Genomic DNA, 18,544 nt, shown 5'->3' with positions numbered 1-18,544 from the left:
TACATGAACATAAATGCCAGGTTCATCATAAGCTATGATTTTGCATTGGTTAGATATTATCAGGGAATACACCATCATTTTGGACTGTGGCTATTAGCAAGTGTTTTCAACGTTGCTCTCCAACAATTATGATCCTAAATAAATGTTTTGCAATTTTATGGAGCTGTTCTTGAAATTTTCTTAACTTATGACAATGAAACTTTTAAGGATCTTAGACATTTCTTAAAAACTGGTGTTATTTTACTCATTGTTTTATATAGTCATTGCATTATTAAAATAAACTCCAGAACTAATGTTTATGGTTGTACTTCAATTTTATTGGTTGCAAAAAAAAATGAATTTCTGGATTCAAAGGTTTGGTGTTATATTGGTTCTCACACACCTGCTCCGATTTCAGATTGGAACTTCCTGAATTGGAGTCAGACTGCAGGCCTACAGTAGGTACTTAAAACACTTAAATCACTAGTGAAAAGGCAAATTTCTATAGATTTGTTAGTGCTTTGTCATTATCATCATTGTTAAACTCACTAAACCTAGTACAAGAGGAAATATATATTTGTCATTAATTCACCTGTACATTGAGTTTAATCCTCTTTTGGTATTAATACTTTTAAGGTTTGTTACACCCCCTTCTGTTTTTGTCAGATCTGTAAAGATTATTATATTTTCACTAGTGATAGATGTAGATAATCTCAGTTTTCATGTGGACATTAAAAAAAAACAATAAAAAAGATGATTCCTGACAACATACTTTGAAAAAGACCAGATTTGTTATCAATTTATTAATCTATGTTTCTAAATGATAAAGACTGATTATTGTTCCAACTGTCATCTGTGTTCTTTAGTATGCAATGACACAAGTGAGAGAGACAGTATGCTTCAGTTTAAACAAATTAAAGGCACTATAAAAATGAGAATGAAAAAAAACCCTTAATAAATAAACTAGTGGAAATTCTTTCGAAATTCTTTCGGACCTATAGAGAAAGTAATTGCAAAAACATTTGGGCTATTACAAAACGTGACCTGCTTTTGCAAGAACAGGCTCTTCCAGGTTAATTTCAATCTACTGTATTTCTATTCTAGCAAATATCTTGACTAGAAGACCATCATTCTAGATTGAATACATTATAAGCAGAAATGCTGATCTTGTGAACAGCGGTGTGACAGAAGGCACCCCTGCCTCATTGTTCTTGAGTCCCTAGATTTGACTAGGGCCTAGGGTGCCTTCTCCATGAAGTTTGCAGGTTTCGGTTTCCACAAATATCCAAACCAAATGCAATCTATGATAATAATGATGTTTATATGTATTTATGTGTGTGTGCTCTGTGATGCACTTCTCTCCTGTCCAGGGTGTATCCTGCCTTACACATGCTTTCTGCAGTGCTAGGCTCCTAACAACCCTGTATCACAGTATCGGTCTGATATACTGTATCATGGCTATTGAAAATGGATGTTGACTTCCTTTGAAGTTCTCTTTAAGAGCTTCTCAGTAAGCTGTGACACCAACTCTGAGAATTAACCTTGAAGTGCCTGTTTTGGGGAAAACAGGTTACAAAACAGGTCGATTTTGAATAGCAACAGAATGTAGATTATGTTATACTAGCGATAGCGATATACAACAACAAAAACTGTACAAAAGCAGTTCATGATGTAATTTACAAAGATGCTTACTGCACAAAATAAACATATCCTCACAATCAGCTTGGTTGTCTTCTTGATCTTCAAGGCCACATGCAACTTAAAAAAAAACACTAGTACAACCATTTCTTTTGTCTTTTCCAACCCCCCAAAAATATCAGGCACTTCCAGGTTTTCCTCTAACAGCACAATCAAAATTACTCACTGTAAATGGTGTGTAAACTTGTAAAATTTCCATGTTTTGACTCCAGCTTAAACGGTTGTGCCATTAGCATGCTCGAGCACTTAAGTTTGATTCTCCCGTTAGAGCTAAGAGTCTCTTTTCAGTGTCCTCTTCTGGTTGGAGGTTTTGTCCTTCTTTCTGGAGAGGCTTCTGGAGAAACGCTGGATTCCCGGTGATCTCACTTCAATGGCATCTTCCGAGGGGTAGGATTCAGGTGGGACTGGGTTGGGGGCGGGGTAGGCGGACTGGGGGTACTGAGCGTAACCTCTAAACGACGCATATGGGTCCTCGTCATCGTACGTGTCGGTGGGCTCATAGGTTTGGTAGGAGTTGGGAGGTAACTGAACTACAGGAATGTCCTGGTCAGTTGGGTCACCATATCCACCTTATTTCACCACAGCCAAGTGTATTCATATTCGAGCGCAACAAACAAAAAGGGGCAGAAAAATAAAGGCAAGAAATTATTGACAACGTTAGAGCAGCTTACACAACAGAGGAGTGGATTTTACCGCTAGGGGATTTAGCGATTTGTTGATGCTGGCTGAGCCACAAATCATGATAATCGGCATTTTTAACTCAGAACTGTGAAGTACAGGACCACAGAACGACAAAACAGCCCCATCACCGAAAATTGACAAAGTCTAGAAAAAAATATCGATTTGGGTCAAAAGGTGTGTAAACTGCTTTTCCTGCTGTGCTTCATTGCAGAAACGAAAATAAAGGGGATTTCAAAGCTTTTAACTACAGATTTTTAGATGGATATAAATAGGGCACTCTTGATGGTCAGGGGAGCAAACGTTCAGCAGTGTTGGTTACTGAAGACTGAGGATGGGGTGATGAAAAGAGACATTAGCATGCCTTCCCTGTCTCTTCATCTAGTCGGTTTTGTGTTTAGCAGAGTGCTGCAGGCACCTGAAAATGCTGCTCAGTAGCCATTCTCAAACTGTTGTTGGACTTCAGTTAAAAGCCATAAGGGGGTGAGGGGCCAAGGGAGATCGCACAACAGAAAAACAAAAAGAGACACATACCTCAAGTCAGTAGGCAGACAAGAAAAAATACCAGCATGCTTCCAGCAAAATTATCGTGTCTACATTACCAGGATGCAGTACCTACTTACTGCTAATCACAGACAACACAGCACATCATGACAGAGCACAGACATTCCCATCATTCTATGCTGGGGTTTATTGCCCTTTCACAACTGGAAATGGACAATAAAGACAGATACTAGTAACACAGTTCCATACACAAGGAACATGTTAGAGCAACATTCACATAGTTTCTTGGTACATAAACACTACTGCATGCTTACAAACATGCATCACACAACAGGAACAATGCATCAACCCACATTCAGGGTATAAAAAAAGATATTTGATCATATTATAGGGATACAGAACACTTTTCTTCCCCAGATAAGCAAATTATAGTTGTACCTCAGAGTAAAAAAGTTCTGTCAAACGTATATACAGATTCACTCATATTCCAATATCCAATATCTGACCGGTTTCTCATTTTAAACAGGAAACTAATTTAAATAGTATTTCCAACATATTGTATCCACACGTATTTCTCTTTTCTTGGCTGTGCTTATTAGATTTCACTGTATGGCACTGCAAAGCAGAAGATATAAAGTCTTCTAACTGCTCCTCAGGTCTAATGGCACATGAGAGAATGCAAAGACCTCCCGTACAATGACAGCCATATTACTGTGGCGTTTATTTCAATTTGTGTAGTACCTTTAATCTTGGCCTTCAAAACCATTTATCCTCTCAGTGTCAATTAGACTTTTTAATATTTATCCAAATATGTGGTTATAGACAGAACTAAATGGATGGAAGCCACACAAACATGTTTACAAATAATGTTATGCAAAAGAGTTCTGTATCTCTTTAATATTGGTATTTTAAGGTGCTTAATGCAAAGAGCATGATGGAGCTACAGAGATGAAAGCAAAAATATTGCCACTTTATGATTTAATGAGACTTACTCTACAAAGCAATAATAGCTTTACCATCCTGTAGTCTGAGGTAGTTACATTTGATGGCAAGCTTTGCAGGAAAAACTCTTATTGCTTTCATTTTGAAACAGTTTTTTTCTGTTTAGAGAGAAAAATAGTAGACCATTTGGGTTTGTGGCAAATAAGCATAAAATTCTTAAGAGAATTTAAATTATATCATAAAAAGTAAGTTTTTTTGTACAATCACATGTCACCAGTTAAAACTATTAATTTTACAATGAACTGGGCCTGGGAAAAAGCATTTTACAAGACGGAAAACAAAAAGGTGGGCCAGATTTTTCTAAAGTTTGTATCTTTAGAAATCACCCGTGGTTTTCTACGTTTAAGAAGGCAAAAACAGCCGTACAACATTAACTGAAAGAATATCAGCATTCAAGTGAAAAATAAAATTAAGTTTCGTAAGGAAAGTCGTCTTCAAGATTGACAAACTAAAAATAGAAGACATATTTACAGGTTCACGGGCATTATGTGCCTGCTGATACCCCTGCTTTGCACCTTAAAATACAATAAATGGTGTTAAAGATGTACACACGTCACTATATTATTTAATGCATCAACAAAGGCACTAATTCTGACATTAGTAAAGTTACAGAACAATTGCTTGTAACATGGGCAGAGTGCGGAGATGCAGGTCGACTGACTGGCTCAGAAGGGCTCAGAGGGAGCGGTGATAATTACCTCCGACATTATAACCCATGCAGGTTGATGCGTCGCAGTATCCGGGGGAGCCGGCGGGGCCGGTGGGGCCGGGGCTGCCAGGCCGTCCTGGAGAGCCGGGGTTTCCAGGTCTTCCTGGCTGACCCTGACTCCCTGTGCGCCCTTCTCCGGGAGGCCCTGCGGGAGACCAACACATGAACTGGACCAAGGCCAGACGCGGAGAACATCCCAGGCTCATCGGGCTCACAGTCTACATTTCTGCTTTGTGACGAGCCAGTTCAGTGGTGGAAATATCATAGTGTCTTTGAAAAACATCTACAAGTTGGGGTAGACTTTTCATCTCTTATTCTTTATGTCGGTAATGCTTTGACATTTATTGATTTTAGTACACCCTACAATCTTCTTCTACCAATGAGTGGGTGTGCTGTCAGGAAACAGAATAATAATTAAGTTATCCTACACATCTTGCTTGGTCGCTCAAGGTCCCTGTTAAGTGATTGAACTTGAAACACTTTCAAAATTTATGAAGATGTTTTTCTTTTAAAATATCTAAAATTCGGGGGGGGGGGGGGGGGGTAATGTTTTTCTGATACTGTTGCCTCTGTTTTTAACTTCATATTTATGGAATTACTACACATTGTTCCAATATGTGTTAAACATTGGAAATATGTACATATTTACTGATGAAAATGCAAAATACAATGACAATTGAGATAATCTTCAGTTTCCACATATGTATTTATCTTCAGTTTCCACATATGTATTTATTCTTGCCAAAATTCACATTCCTTTTTAATAAGTCTGGCGACAGATAATTGTGATAGTTAAAGGGATTTTCAAAAGCAATTATCAGCTGTTGGTTTGATGGTATTTAACAATATTGTCCAAGTACTGGGTGAGATCCATATTAATGTGTTATCACAGATGTCAATAATGAATACCTTATTTTTGCTAATAGTATTTCTTGAACCTTCTTCTTAGATATTCTGAACAGGAACAATATTAAATCACAAATAGGTCAAAGACGTTCCTTTTCATTCCTAATCCTATTAATGTTTTCCAGGTTTTTCCTGTTCAGAATGAACTCAGTAAAAGGAAATCCCACTACTCAATTCATAAGTCAGAAAACATAAATGCTTTTTTCTTCATTATTAGATATTTTAGTTACGGAAGGAAATAGAGAGGGTATACAGGCATCAATGATTTTAATATTTTTCTTATCAGCTATTTCATGGACCAACAATAGTAAGATAATTATTAAAAGGACAGAACCAAAGGAACATGCATACTGTACTTGCATAATTTCCAGGAAATACTGCTTGAATATGTTTGCTATATTCTGAGGTATTTTTCTAAGCTAAACAATTCACAGTAAAGGTATCTCTACCTATTAACAATGAAATAGAAAACAAATAGCATGGAGTAAGATACCAACTTTATTAGTTGAGCTAATATGAATCCATGTGATATGTAGAATCTATGTATAATCGTATTAGCATTCATGTCTCACATATATATATCCATAAAGACACCCATAGAAAAATTATCGTAATTAAATAGCAGGTTTTGTCATGGAAATTTAAGATAAATTTTCTGATAAACATTCACTCCTAATGCACTTAAAAAGCAATTTTACAATTGTCTTCCAAAATCTGCCAACTTGCAAAAGCCACGTGGGATATGCGTACAGAGAACATAAGACATAAGTACCGATATTTTCTCAAATTTATTTGGTCTACATAAGACACTGTTCTTCGGGATTGAACTTCATGTTCATATTCTATTTTCTGTGTAATAAAAGTATTTTTACAAAAAATTGGTGAAGAACTCTTCCAAAACATTTTCTCATGGTAATGTGAGCTAAAATTATGTAAATCTTTCTGTCCATTGTATTTTAGTTCCAAGGTTGACACATTGTGGCCTTCTAGAACCTTCTAGAAGCGATAAAGTGCAGTGCAATGTTCTATGAAAGATTCTCAATGACTGCTGAGACTAAAAGCATCCACTTTTGGTCATACAGTATATGTTATATTCAAAGTTCTTACCTGGAGGTCCTTGTGGGCCTCTTGGACCCTGAATACCAACTCCTTGATTTCCCTTCTCTCCCTTTTCACCAGGGAAACCTGCCCAAGGGTGAAGCTGTTAGTGCACAGCAATAGGCCTCAGGATATGACATTCCAACATCTGCTTTTCTCACAATACAATTAGCATGTCTGTTGTTTTTCCCCTGTTTAAAGGCTCAGTGCCTTACAGGTGAATCAACAGGTAGCTAATCTGTACCTTAAACCCATAATTGCCCGGGCCAAACTGTCAATGCATTTATATAGACAAATAGACACAAATCCTCTATGCTAATGTTTATGAGACACTGAGAAGTTGATTATTTCCTAAAATGAATAAAACACTTTGCAAAGTGTCACCCAAAGATTCTGAAAACAGTTTACGTATACTATTAAAAATATAAGCAATCAACTATAGAGTGCAGTTTAACTTATGTCAAAGCTTTTCAACTTAACTTGTCTTAATACAAGTGTCAACATTAAACATAATTTAACAATGGTTTGGAATGGTACATGTTTTCATAAATTAAAGGGGACCAAAACCCCAATATTATCATGTTTGCACTTCTCTTAGCACATTGTCTACTGCCATACAGTGTTACAGTGTGTGTTACAGAGTAAGCACACAGGAAGAAATTACAGTCCTTAGTGAGAACCTTGCCACTGTTCTGTCATTTATCTTATTAATCAGGAAATTACAAATCATACGTCACAGAAGTCACTGAAGCCTTGAAAAATCAGTACCCATAAGAATTTCCTCCAAATTACTTTAATCCTTATGATGACAGGGACTAAGTGGTGTGAGAACTGTTCTTGCACATTTTCTCTTCAACTGAATCTTGTCTTTTGCTTCTGAAGTAATGCAAGAAGACAAACTCTGTGAATAATATATAGCATCTGGGTATTTGCACAGAGATCTCACATATTGAGTGTGCATCACCGTGAGTCATGCAGACAGAGAAATACTGCTGATTTTGAGGTCTAGTTGATAATAAACATAAAATTGTAACGTATAAGCAATTATAATCCCAGTTCTGGAAAGCTACGGAGACATACTCTCTTGAACACGTCATTCCTGTAGTTCTGAAACAAACAACTTTTTAATCCAACATTTTATGTTTATTTTCAATCTACACTTCATGTATATGAAAAAGTCCTCATGTCGTCTATTCTCATGGGTGCTTTCTATGGTGCACTAGTATTATATTTGCATTTCCCCCAAAATGAAACAGCGATGTCTCTCCACTCATTTTCTTTCACCACCTTACACTATCTGTACAAACTAGGTTTTGCTTAAGAACAGCTGTTTCCTGCAACTGTCTAAGATGGAGACTTAAGCACACTGCACAGATTAATCATATTGCAGAGAAAAAAGGGCTTTCTCTTGGTCTTTGAAAATATGCATAATAAAACTAGGACACGTGACTATGAATGAAATTGACTGATACAGGAGCAGGGAGACAGTTATGAAATCTTCCCAGTGCAGCATTATACTGTATGTATATCATCTCCATACCTTTTTAGGTTTAAAATCATTTAACTTTCACAGTAATACTGTTACACCTGGGCTGGGAGTGGCTTGCTGTCTGACGTTGTCATAGGAACCCAGGGCCTTCCCATGAGCACTTGCTTGTCCACCCTGTGAAAATGCACTCAGGACACCTTTCCTTTCCACCCTCAATCTTTTAATCGAGCAGGCAATCTAGTAACCAGGAGCCTGATTGATGTGCCTGTTTAACGCTCAATTCTCTGCTTTACCAACGCCCTGACATTGAGCTTCTTGGGCCATGAGGAGACTAGCTCTATGTTCTTCCCTGTACTGCAAGCATTAGTTTGACACAGCGTCGATCTAGTGGAGGTTTGCTTTATTAATTTCTTCTCTGACAGCCCTCCACCAACTGGACCCACTACCTCACTACCCTCACTCCAGACAGTCCTCACACAGTCCTTGGGCTAACTTTCTCTCTCCCAGATTGTCAGCCTGCCTGCTCCTCTCTCGTCACTAGCTGCCTCCGTCTTGCTGCCTCCTCGGCTCTCCGGAATCTTCCGGAGGTGCACAAAGTCTTGCACTTCGGTTTCTGCCTGTCAGCTTGTTTGCGTAAAATGTTACAGAAACCACGCATGCTGATCTGAATATTAAAAGAGACTTGATGATTAAACAGTAAAAAAGCCAATGAAAGAGACTCTAATTCTGAGATTCACAAACCGCTACAAACACTGCACTTTTTAGATATTTGTGCTTATAACCTGCCCTTCCTTTCTCCACGACTCCTCTGCCTGGCTGTACGAGCTGTGGAAGAGGGAGTCCTTCCCCACAGCCTTCGTCATACCTCTCTCCCCTGGTCTGCCCGGCTGCCCGTTACTACCAGGGAATCCCGGCCTGCCTGTGGGACCCTGTTCTCCTTGTGGACCTGGAGGCCCCTGCCGGCCCGGCTCACCCGGGGGCCCCGGGACTGTGCGCACGGACACGGCTTGACTGGGGATGTGGTTCAGGATCGAATTGTAGCGTGCCATGTGACCTGAAGACACAAGAGACATCGATCTCATAGCTGTGAGAAGCGCCAGTTAAGAGAGCACTAATTCATCAAACACACTCGTTGTGTGCGCATCATACTAGATAGCACTGATGTTTCATGTACCATCTGGTCAAAGTCAGAAGATATATGCATACAGAGCAATAGAAACAGTATTTAAAGTGAACATGAACGCTATAAAGCATGCAGTCACATAATTAATGATACACACATATGGGAACAATTTAAAAGTTTCGAAAAAAAACATTTGATTGATATAAATCAGTTTAACATTTAAATAGCACTTGAGCTTGTCTAAGATGTGGAATGATACCAGAACACACCAGCAAGAAGAGAAGACAGAAGCAGATAAAGAACTCACTCTGAATAAGCTGCTCACAGACTTGGCGGGCTATTGAACGAACAGCAGCTTGGGACTGCATGTCACCCTGTACAGAAATAAATTTAAAAGACAGTTTGAATCAGACAGTTCCATGAAAATCATTACACATGAGGTTCCCTGTCTAAGGAGGAATTATAGGCTTGTGTAATTTATTGTCTTTGCTTTTTATGTTTGTTATTACTACACTCTGCTATTTTTAAAAGCTAAGCAAACTTTGTTCATTAACTTTATGCAATGGTCAGTAATTTGCTGTTTTCTCAAGGAAAGCTTTTCTACTGTGAGAACTTTTAAAATGTATTCAGTGTTTACTAAGAATGATGATTCTGTACATAACAATACTTTCTTTTCAAAACAGTGGTTATTTAATTGAGCTGACACAAGTGAATCAGATGAGGTTTAATTAACAGTTATATAATACACAGCTGAACAATAAACTTTCTAAACATTACTATGAGACCACTGGCAATTTCAGTTAAAATGGCTGGCAGTAAACTGATCCTTCTTTTCCCAGTGCTGATAAACAGCATTTCATATAAAAAGTCTGAAGCAATTTTAACCATTGCTGTGTCAGAGAAACTGGCTGCTTATCTCAAATATTAAAAAAGTAAATTCAGTGCTTACTCTTTCACCCTTTTCTCCTTTCACACCAGGAGGACCCTGAGAAAAAATAACAATTTTAGATATCGGCCATAAAATTAATTTAAACAGAAAGAATTTAATTTAGATATTTATTAATTCTGTTGGGATTCTTTTAGCACATTCCTTTAAAATGCCAGACATCCGACTAGCACCTGTTCATACCAGTGGTGATATGAAAAGAGAATTCTAGCACTTGTCAGTGCGCCGACATTACTACATATACAAGATTATTTCAGCAGCCATAACAAGCAAGGATGTGATAGTTGCAAGAGCTGAATGAAAGGATAAAAGTCATCAAATGTGTGACTGAGCTGATCTGCCGAGGTGATGAAAAAGGAACAACTTAATGAATTTGAGCCGATATTCGAAAATGCAGCTGGATTTTAAAACACTGACAGTGTGTGCTCCCATTTCATGTCAAAATGTAGAGAAGAGATTTTTGAAAATCAGATGAGTTGACACCAGCTAACTGCAGAAGAGTGGGTTTTAAGGGGTTACATGTCAAACACCAAAGAGATACAAGTGGTGAGAAATGTTGAGATCCGCCCAGGCTGAGTTTATCTAGTGTCTGTTACAATGCAGCAACAGATGTGTCTTGACAGCTGTATTGAGAAACATTCTCTGGAAAGTTTAAAGCAGTTCTTTTAGAGAAGAAAAAGGTGATAAAGTTCAATAAAAACTTCTGTAAAATGTTTTCATTGTAAATGACTGCATATCAGATAAGCAAGATACTGGGAAATGGATTCTTTGCTTATAATAATCAGTGGAAATGATGTCCAGGTTTTTGACTCCCATCAATCCTGACCATGATTTATCACACAAACAATTGCAATCTGTAGATATCTATTGCTGAAGGGCTGGATCCTGCTAACAATGCTTCTGTAAAGTCCTTTTCTGCAATATAATAATCATTCAGGAAGACTTACTGTATAAATTCTCTGTAGTGACAAATGGAAAGAAGCCTACCAGTGAAATCTGAAAAGCTTATCACAGGCTAAAGCCCACTAGCTTACGGTAGATACAGCCCAGCTAATAGTTGTACAGTACGTTGAATGGCACATATTCATATAATTTGAGAATGCAGCATTTGGGTGGTCAGATTATTTGATGATTCTGAACAAGAATGCAGTGTGCCAACTATGCCAAACTCCAAGAAATATTTTACAAACTAAGGATTCAATAACATCTTAAAAGGCCCACATATTAATGTTCCCATTCATTCATTTTAGTGCAATTCAATTCTTGTTTCATTTCAAAACATGGGATTTTTTAGCTATAATGTGAATGACATACAGTAGATGTACAATCTACACTTCATCATCACAGAGAAGGGGAGAAATATTATGTTTAGGAATAATGAGATAAGTTTAAAATATCTCTAGCTCTCAGGGCAGGGAACATGAATTATGTGCTGGTAGTGTAAATGTGCTATGTACAGTAAGGGGAGTTCTATGTGCTCTAGTATCAGTCCTCTTCTGACAGCAGGTTTTATAGTGTATTATCTCAAAATGCAGCAGTCATTGCACCGGTACCTGAATTTTGAATAAAAAAATGTCTTTTCAAATTTGTGCACTGTTGCTTATTCCATTAATCCAGAAGCCTCTTGAGATTGTTAATTTTATCTGACAACTGTTGCACGGAGATTCATTTGAATTCTGTGGTCTGCAATTCCAGGAATTTACACTAGTAGCATGCCGACTCACAGAAAAATGTGATGACAAGACACATTCTCATTAAGTGTACCCCATTTTCTTTTTAGAGGCATAACCTCCTGCAGAACGAACTCTTTTATCTTGGTTTCAATCTAGTGACATGTAATTAAATACTGTAATTAACTTTCTAGACATTGAGGGCATTAACACTCTCCCCTTCTCCCCTTCTCTTCACTGTATAACAGCCCACTGTTATTTTGAAAATGTCACAGAGCACAAACAAAAAAAAAATACTGTATATCAAAAGATTAACTTAATTCTCAGATGAAATAAAAGAATTATCAAAAGTATTACTGTACATTTCAGGAATGCTCACTACACCAGAAAGAAAGATGTCAAAAGTGGTTGTCTGGTAGCAATAAAACTGCTGAATGTTCTTTTAAAGATGGTCTGCAAATGTTTTCACTTAGATTTGTTCTTCAATGTGTCCACCAGTGATTTCTTTTCAAGTTTTGATTGCTACTCACCTTCAAGGCGAACCCTTTTCATATTCTGTAACATATCAGCTCCACATTTAGAATTTTTGAACTTACAACCCAGGAAAGCAGTCCATATACCTTGATGGTATTAAGGCACCATATGTTGGAGTGGAGGACTTTAATTTAGTGTAATCTGTAGTGAATGCATTTGCAATGGTGGGTTTGGTAAAACCCACCTACCTGCTAGTATGCAGTGGAGTAGAGACACTGAACATGTTCAGAACTCTGTGAGTTAATACTGTACATACAGTAGTTTGATCAAGAAGAAAACAGCCTTTTACTTACAGGAGGGCCCTGGTCACCCAGTGACCCAGGAGGTCCACTTGACCCAGGGGATCCAGGAGCTCCAGGGCTCCCCTATTGTTCAGAAAAAGGTAGACACACACTTATCCATTTACTCCATTCACCCAAATATAAGCTGCGCCTTTTTTTCCCCAATAGGTCTGTGGCTTAATTACCCCAAATGAACAAGCGATCACAGTACACTTTTGTGTTCAAGTAGGAGGTGATCCTGTGTTCTGAACAGCATGGGAATCATCAGGCTGGAAGGAGGTCTTGAGTGGATTTGCAGTCACAACAGAGATGTTAAAGTTTAAAGCCCTTGAGGCATCTACACAGCTGAGCATTCCATTTCCAGACTTCAGAGTCCCTCGTGCCTACATAACTCGTTTCAGGAGAAGGAATGGGTTTTATCATTGCGGTTTAGTCCCAGTCATTGTGCTTTAACCGACTGCGTATCAGTTTGCTTCAATCTCATCTAATTAAAACAGAGATGAAATCCCCCCTCCCCCGTTTCTTCCACATAAGAGGGAGTTTATTGTATTATTTGCATTTCATCGTTTGAACTTCTCTCCATTTTCTGTGATTTATTTAAAACCGAGAGACTCTTTTTCATTTCAGCCATTTGCATTCAGAAAGGTAACTCGTGCTTCATAAAGCTCTTTTTTCAATTTCCATAAGGTCAATATGTGCTGATCACTGAAGAAAGGCTAAAATTAAACTTACCAACTTAACACTAAATCTCCTCCGATTAACAAGCCACAACATACACTACAGTCTAATATTAGTCTCAATATTCGGATGGACAAGTAATATTGGAATATGAAACAGACTGAAAAGAGCTTCTTCTTGTTAAAAGACGCAAATACTGACAGTTCTCACACATGACCAGAATTCCCTGCTCAGGCTTTCCTCATCTTTCTACTGCAAACAAAGAATGGATACTCACGATTGGTCCTGGAGGGCCCTGCTGTCCCTGGGGTCCATCTTTACCTGGCATTCCCTGAAGGGCAACAATGGAAATATTGGCGGTTTTCAGCAAAATGGGAATCACAAAGAAAATTCAGTACTGTGGTTAAGTACTGTTGCTTTCCGGACAAATGTGCAACATGAATGTCCATAAGAAAAATACTGACATGTTGTCCACTAATATGCAACTGTAAGGTGACAAAGGGAAAAAACAGGAGCATAAGAAGCAAAATCTGATGAGCATGAAGACAGGAGCAGTACAAGAAAACAGCACCGCAAACACTCCCATGCTGGTCAATGAGGTTATTTCTTTGGCTGAGCTTTAAATGCTGGCATTGACACAATTATTTGTGTTGCCAAAGTTTAACGTGGAGCATTTCTTAAAACTTTATCTTTTAAGAAATGTTCGAGCCCCATGTTCTGGGTTGAGCAAAAGGTTGGTTATTTATGAGTTTGCAAATTAGGAAAACGGATAAGAAACCATGAACACAGATGTGGGGTGTGGAAAAGGTACAGCTCACATCAGCTGGCAGCTTCACTAAAGGGAATACCAGACCTGCTGTGCCTCCCATGCAAACTGAATTGAATGGAAAAAAACAACATTAAATATAGGAAGTAGTTTGATAAACAAATGTTAACTTTAAGGATATTTCAGTTCAGATAACTCATTATATGCTTAGTTTTTGGTGTACATGCTCTTTTTATTTACCTGATCCAGAAAAAAAAACCTCACACAGCCCACTGCAGCTTTGATCAGTAGAATGTAATTACTATGTGGGCACACCTGTATAGTAGCTAAGAGACTGACAGCAGCACTAAAGACTTTGATGTCTTTATTAGTGAACCCACTGGCCATTTAGACTTCATAACAATGAGAATAGAGCATACTAAATTAGATATAGCAAGCTTAACATCTCTCATTGATTCCATAAGCTTCCATAAGGATGTGCTTTTCATAAAATTTATTTAATATTTATACGGAAAGGTTACAATTTTGTGACTTGTGACCTGACTCTATAGTTCTGTGGATACTGTATTTGCCTTCTGAAGCAGCTGAGATTGTACTGAAAAGGCAGAGATAATGCTGCACCAATGGCGAATATCCTTCTATTCTACATCACACCAGGAACCTTTGCACAGGAACCAGTGAAAGAAAAAAAAAGATAAAGGTCTGTGGTTCATACTGTTTTCCATTCAGTTAGCATAATGAGATCTGTTGAAGGCAGACTACCTGATGGACCTAGAGGAAGTTTAATTTCAGCTTCCACTAGCTCTCGGGTTAGCTCTATAACATTCCAGAAGGCCTCCTAGCCTTTCAGTTTAAAGTCAAATATATTAATTTTAATGGCATGGCATAAAGATAAGCTGAAACCTCAGGGTAAAGCAGTCTGATTAGGATGAAATGTTTTGTTTTGACTTTACTGTCAAAGTAAATATCTTCAGCTCTTTCACACTCCCTTTAGTACTCAACCGCAGACAAAAATCCTATTCAAGTAACTTGATAGGGTGTGGCCTTTCAGTACCTGTAACTGCTTGAGCACCCATTTATAATGGGACTGGTTGCAAAAATAGACTGTTATTTGAATAAATACTATTCCCTACCACACTACTTAGCAGAATTAAAACCGTCTGTTGGAGATGGTAATTTCCTAGGTAGTTCAAAGAGAAAAATTAAAAACTTTCAAAACAGCACACAAAGTAAAATGTGATTACATTAAAATGAAGGATACAATTAAATTGCAACTTCCTATATCAAAGAAGTTTACAAATGACAGTTCCTCTGAAAATCATAATACTATTGAATTATACCTGGATTCATAGTTGTGATAATCTACTGTGAATTGCAACTGTTCCAGATAACATTACTTACACTGTTCAAAATATGAAGCACCTTAAGGCTGGCCTGACTCATGCAGTACATACACCATACAGTCCTGTTATAACTGGGCCAAGCGCATAAAGACATTGCCGGAGAACACAATGACTATCTCCATGGGGACTCTTCTCTGCCAGATTTTGATGGCAGCTTGTATTCAAACACATGGCACAGTTGGAAAGAGGCACAACTTGGATTCAAAGCTCCCAGTCTAATCTGACTCTTCTCCTCTTTAAAAATGAGGTTGGTAGCAGATAAGCAGTTGCAGAGCCTAACTTGACCATATTTAAAATGGAGACCAAAAGATAACACCGAGACATTCATTTTCCCTTTTTTGCTATTCCCATCTTCAATATACTTTACAGAAAAGATACAAGTAATAGGTTTCGGCTGTGGAGCCTTCTTCAGGTGCTTTTTTCTGGTTCCAGTTGTCATTCAAACATACAGTAATTCAGCACAAGAATTTGGTTTGCTAAAATTCAGGTTATTGTTATGCATGCATTGTATTCTGCCGCATTCTGTTTGGTTGTCAGCCAGGTCTGTAGTTTACTGCACAACACACTGGCCAATAATTATGTGAGGTTGAAACATTCTTTCAGGCTGCTTAGATGCCAATAACGGCACTCTATGGATTCAAGCTGTTGTACAATAGCATTGCAAAATTCTAGTAAAGAAAATAATATAAAAATCAATGATAAAAATAATGAATCCGTTATAATACCAAATACAGCCAGCAGCTATATCACCCTGCAGCTCTCAACTGGCTACCCACTGAAGCTAAGCAGGGTTGAGCCTGGTCAGTACCTGGATTGAAGACCTCCTGGGAAGCTATGGTTGCTGCTGGAAGAGGTGTAAATGGGACCGGCAGGGGGCGCCCACCCTGTGGTCTGTGTGGGTCCGAATGCCTAGGCCCCGGCTTCGTATGATATAAAGAGGTTTGGCAAATGACATGACCAAATTCCAGGCCTGGGGTGCAATCTGAAGTTTGTACATTTTCCTCATGTTTGTGTTGGTTTTCACAGGGTGCTTTGGTTTCCTCCCACATTCCAAAGACATACTGGTTGGTTACTGTACTTAGGTTCTGGGAAAACTGGCCCTGGTGTGAACATGAGTGTGAGTGTATATGTTTATGTCTGTGTGTGTCCTGCAATGGACAGGCGTCCTGTCCAGAGTGTACAGAGCTCTGTCTCCCCTGCGATTGTGAATCGGTCAAAGCAGTCAGAAAGATGATGGTTAAGAACAACAAAAATTACAATAATCAATTAATACAATACTAACATTACAATAATCACTCAATAAACCCTTCTGTTGTTTTAATAAACAGTTTTAACATTTACTGAGAATTTGAACAATGCAGTGAAATTTCAGAACCGAAAGTAAATTTAAACCTGAGCAAGTTTTAAAAATAAAAGGCCTGAGGACAGTTCACCTTAGTTCATAAAGGCAATAAAATAATATTTGCATTAATAGTCATTTAATGAACAAAAAGACCTTTTCGAGTGTATAAGGCAGCTGGTTTATTCTTACTCAAGTCTGGTTGCCTCCCAAGGCAATTCCGTACCCATAATTAACAATGATCTGTTATTTCAGATGATGCCTTTTCATTATGAATTTCTAGAAGTTCTTCAACAGCACTGATGTGAAAAGAAAAAGAGTACAGGGAGACTAAAAGCTTACTGTTATACCAGCTCTATGATTCATTTAATTATGCATTAGCACTGTTACTCTCTTTGTTCTAATCAATGTTGCCGTTATCAAAAATATGTTCTTTTATGTTCCTACAGCTCTGTAAGGGCAGAGATGGTTTGGAACAATGTGTGCTTAAATCAAGGTTACCTTCAGAATGGCAACACTGATGTCACTGAAAGAACAGGAAGAATGGAGAGCCTTTTCCATCTAAACTTACACTACCAAAGACCATGTAGTACGCTTTGCACTAGCTGTATTTTAAATAATTGGAAACATGCAGTCATAGAATGTTCTAGGACAAAATACAGGCAGATATCAGATAACATAAATTAATGCAGCTTAATACAACTGTACATTATTGGGTTAATATTGAGGTCTTCACATATGACACCAATGGTGTTAGAAATCCTAATGCTATCAAATATTCTATTATTATTATAATATCAAATAAATATTGAAAGCTGAGATAAGATAACACTGTAGTAATGAAACATTTTGTAGTATGCTCCTATAGAAAGCAGCTCTTCAGTGAAGATTAACCACAGAGGGGAATAATGAGCATTACAAGTCAGAGAGAAAAAAATCAGGAAAAAGACTGATCTCTTTAGGAAACTCTCAAGCCACAACCTTTTTCAAAGTACTGTATACTCAAGGAATAAGGCATCTGTTCAAGTATCTATGCCTGTGCTCAAATGCACATGATCATCAGTGCTTTTATGTTGCTTTTTGTAAAGTACAACTCTATTCCAAATTATTTAATTCAAAACAGACATGGAGAAAACTAAACTGTGCGATTATTGTGGGAAAATAGGAAGATATTATGATTCTTTTTAACTCTCATTGGGTTAATTTCAAATTTCATTTCAAAATGCATTTGTAGAACAATTTTTGAAAGGTAAAATATTCTTAAATGTTTCTTTCTTAACAAGACAAGTTAAGGTCTAAAACACCTAAGGTTTCAAATTATTTCCAGGGGAATTCTCATCTTTAGCAAGCAAGCAAGAATTATCTAGATTCACCTACCAAAAGCTATTTTCTATTAAAAATGAATAAATAATGAACAAAACAAATCTATACTGAGCTGATATCTTGACTTAGGGACAAATGTGTGCTTGTCCTGTCAATTTCCTTAGCACTGCCGTGGCTCTTGAACCTAGAGAAATCATTATGGCCTCTTGAGTCTGTGTGACATGTACTGTATTTGCAGGGTGTAGCGAAATCTTACCCTCTGACCCTGTATGCCATCTCTTCCTGGTGACCCAGGTGATCCGGGGACACCCTGAAAGATAAGATTGAGAAAGAGAAATGTTTTAAAACAAGAAGTTAATTTCTTAAATCGGTACCAGACAACACTGTAAGGTAGTATATAGTATTTCTCCACTGTAGC

The 18,544-nt window shown here is 37.8% G+C and overlaps 1 protein-coding gene across 1 annotated transcript in view; it reads right to left on the bottom strand.

The window, feature by feature from the left end:
• Nucleotides 1-295: 295 nt before the first annotated feature.
• The window catches only part of col14a1a (collagen, type XIV, alpha 1a), a 109,158-nt gene continuing 90,909 nt past the window's right edge, over nt 296-18,544 (bottom strand). Inside the window, exons 39-47 of the mRNA XM_088929557.1 lie at nt 18,383-18,436; nt 13,573-13,626; nt 12,630-12,701; nt 10,136-10,171; nt 9,494-9,560; nt 8,929-9,117; nt 6,584-6,661; nt 4,560-4,715; nt 296-2,246 (exon numbers count right to left, since the gene is read on the bottom strand). Coding sequence (XP_088785683.1) covers nt 1,948-2,246; nt 4,560-4,715; nt 6,584-6,661; nt 8,929-9,117; nt 9,494-9,560; nt 10,136-10,171; nt 12,630-12,701; nt 13,573-13,626; nt 18,383-18,436 — 1,005 coding nt within the window. The 3' untranslated portion in view covers nt 296-1,947. The remainder of the gene's footprint in view (nt 2,247-4,559; nt 4,716-6,583; nt 6,662-8,928; nt 9,118-9,493; nt 9,561-10,135; nt 10,172-12,629; nt 12,702-13,572; nt 13,627-18,382; nt 18,437-18,544) is intronic.

This window comes from Atractosteus spatula, chromosome 12 (genome assembly GCF_055471065.1).
Source record: "Atractosteus spatula isolate fAtrSpa1 chromosome 12, fAtrSpa1.hap1, whole genome shotgun sequence".
Lineage (NCBI taxonomy): Eukaryota > Metazoa > Chordata > Actinopteri > Semionotiformes > Lepisosteidae > Atractosteus > Atractosteus spatula.
Note: the sequence above shows the minus strand (reverse complement) of the source record. Positions and strands in the feature narration are given on the sequence as shown.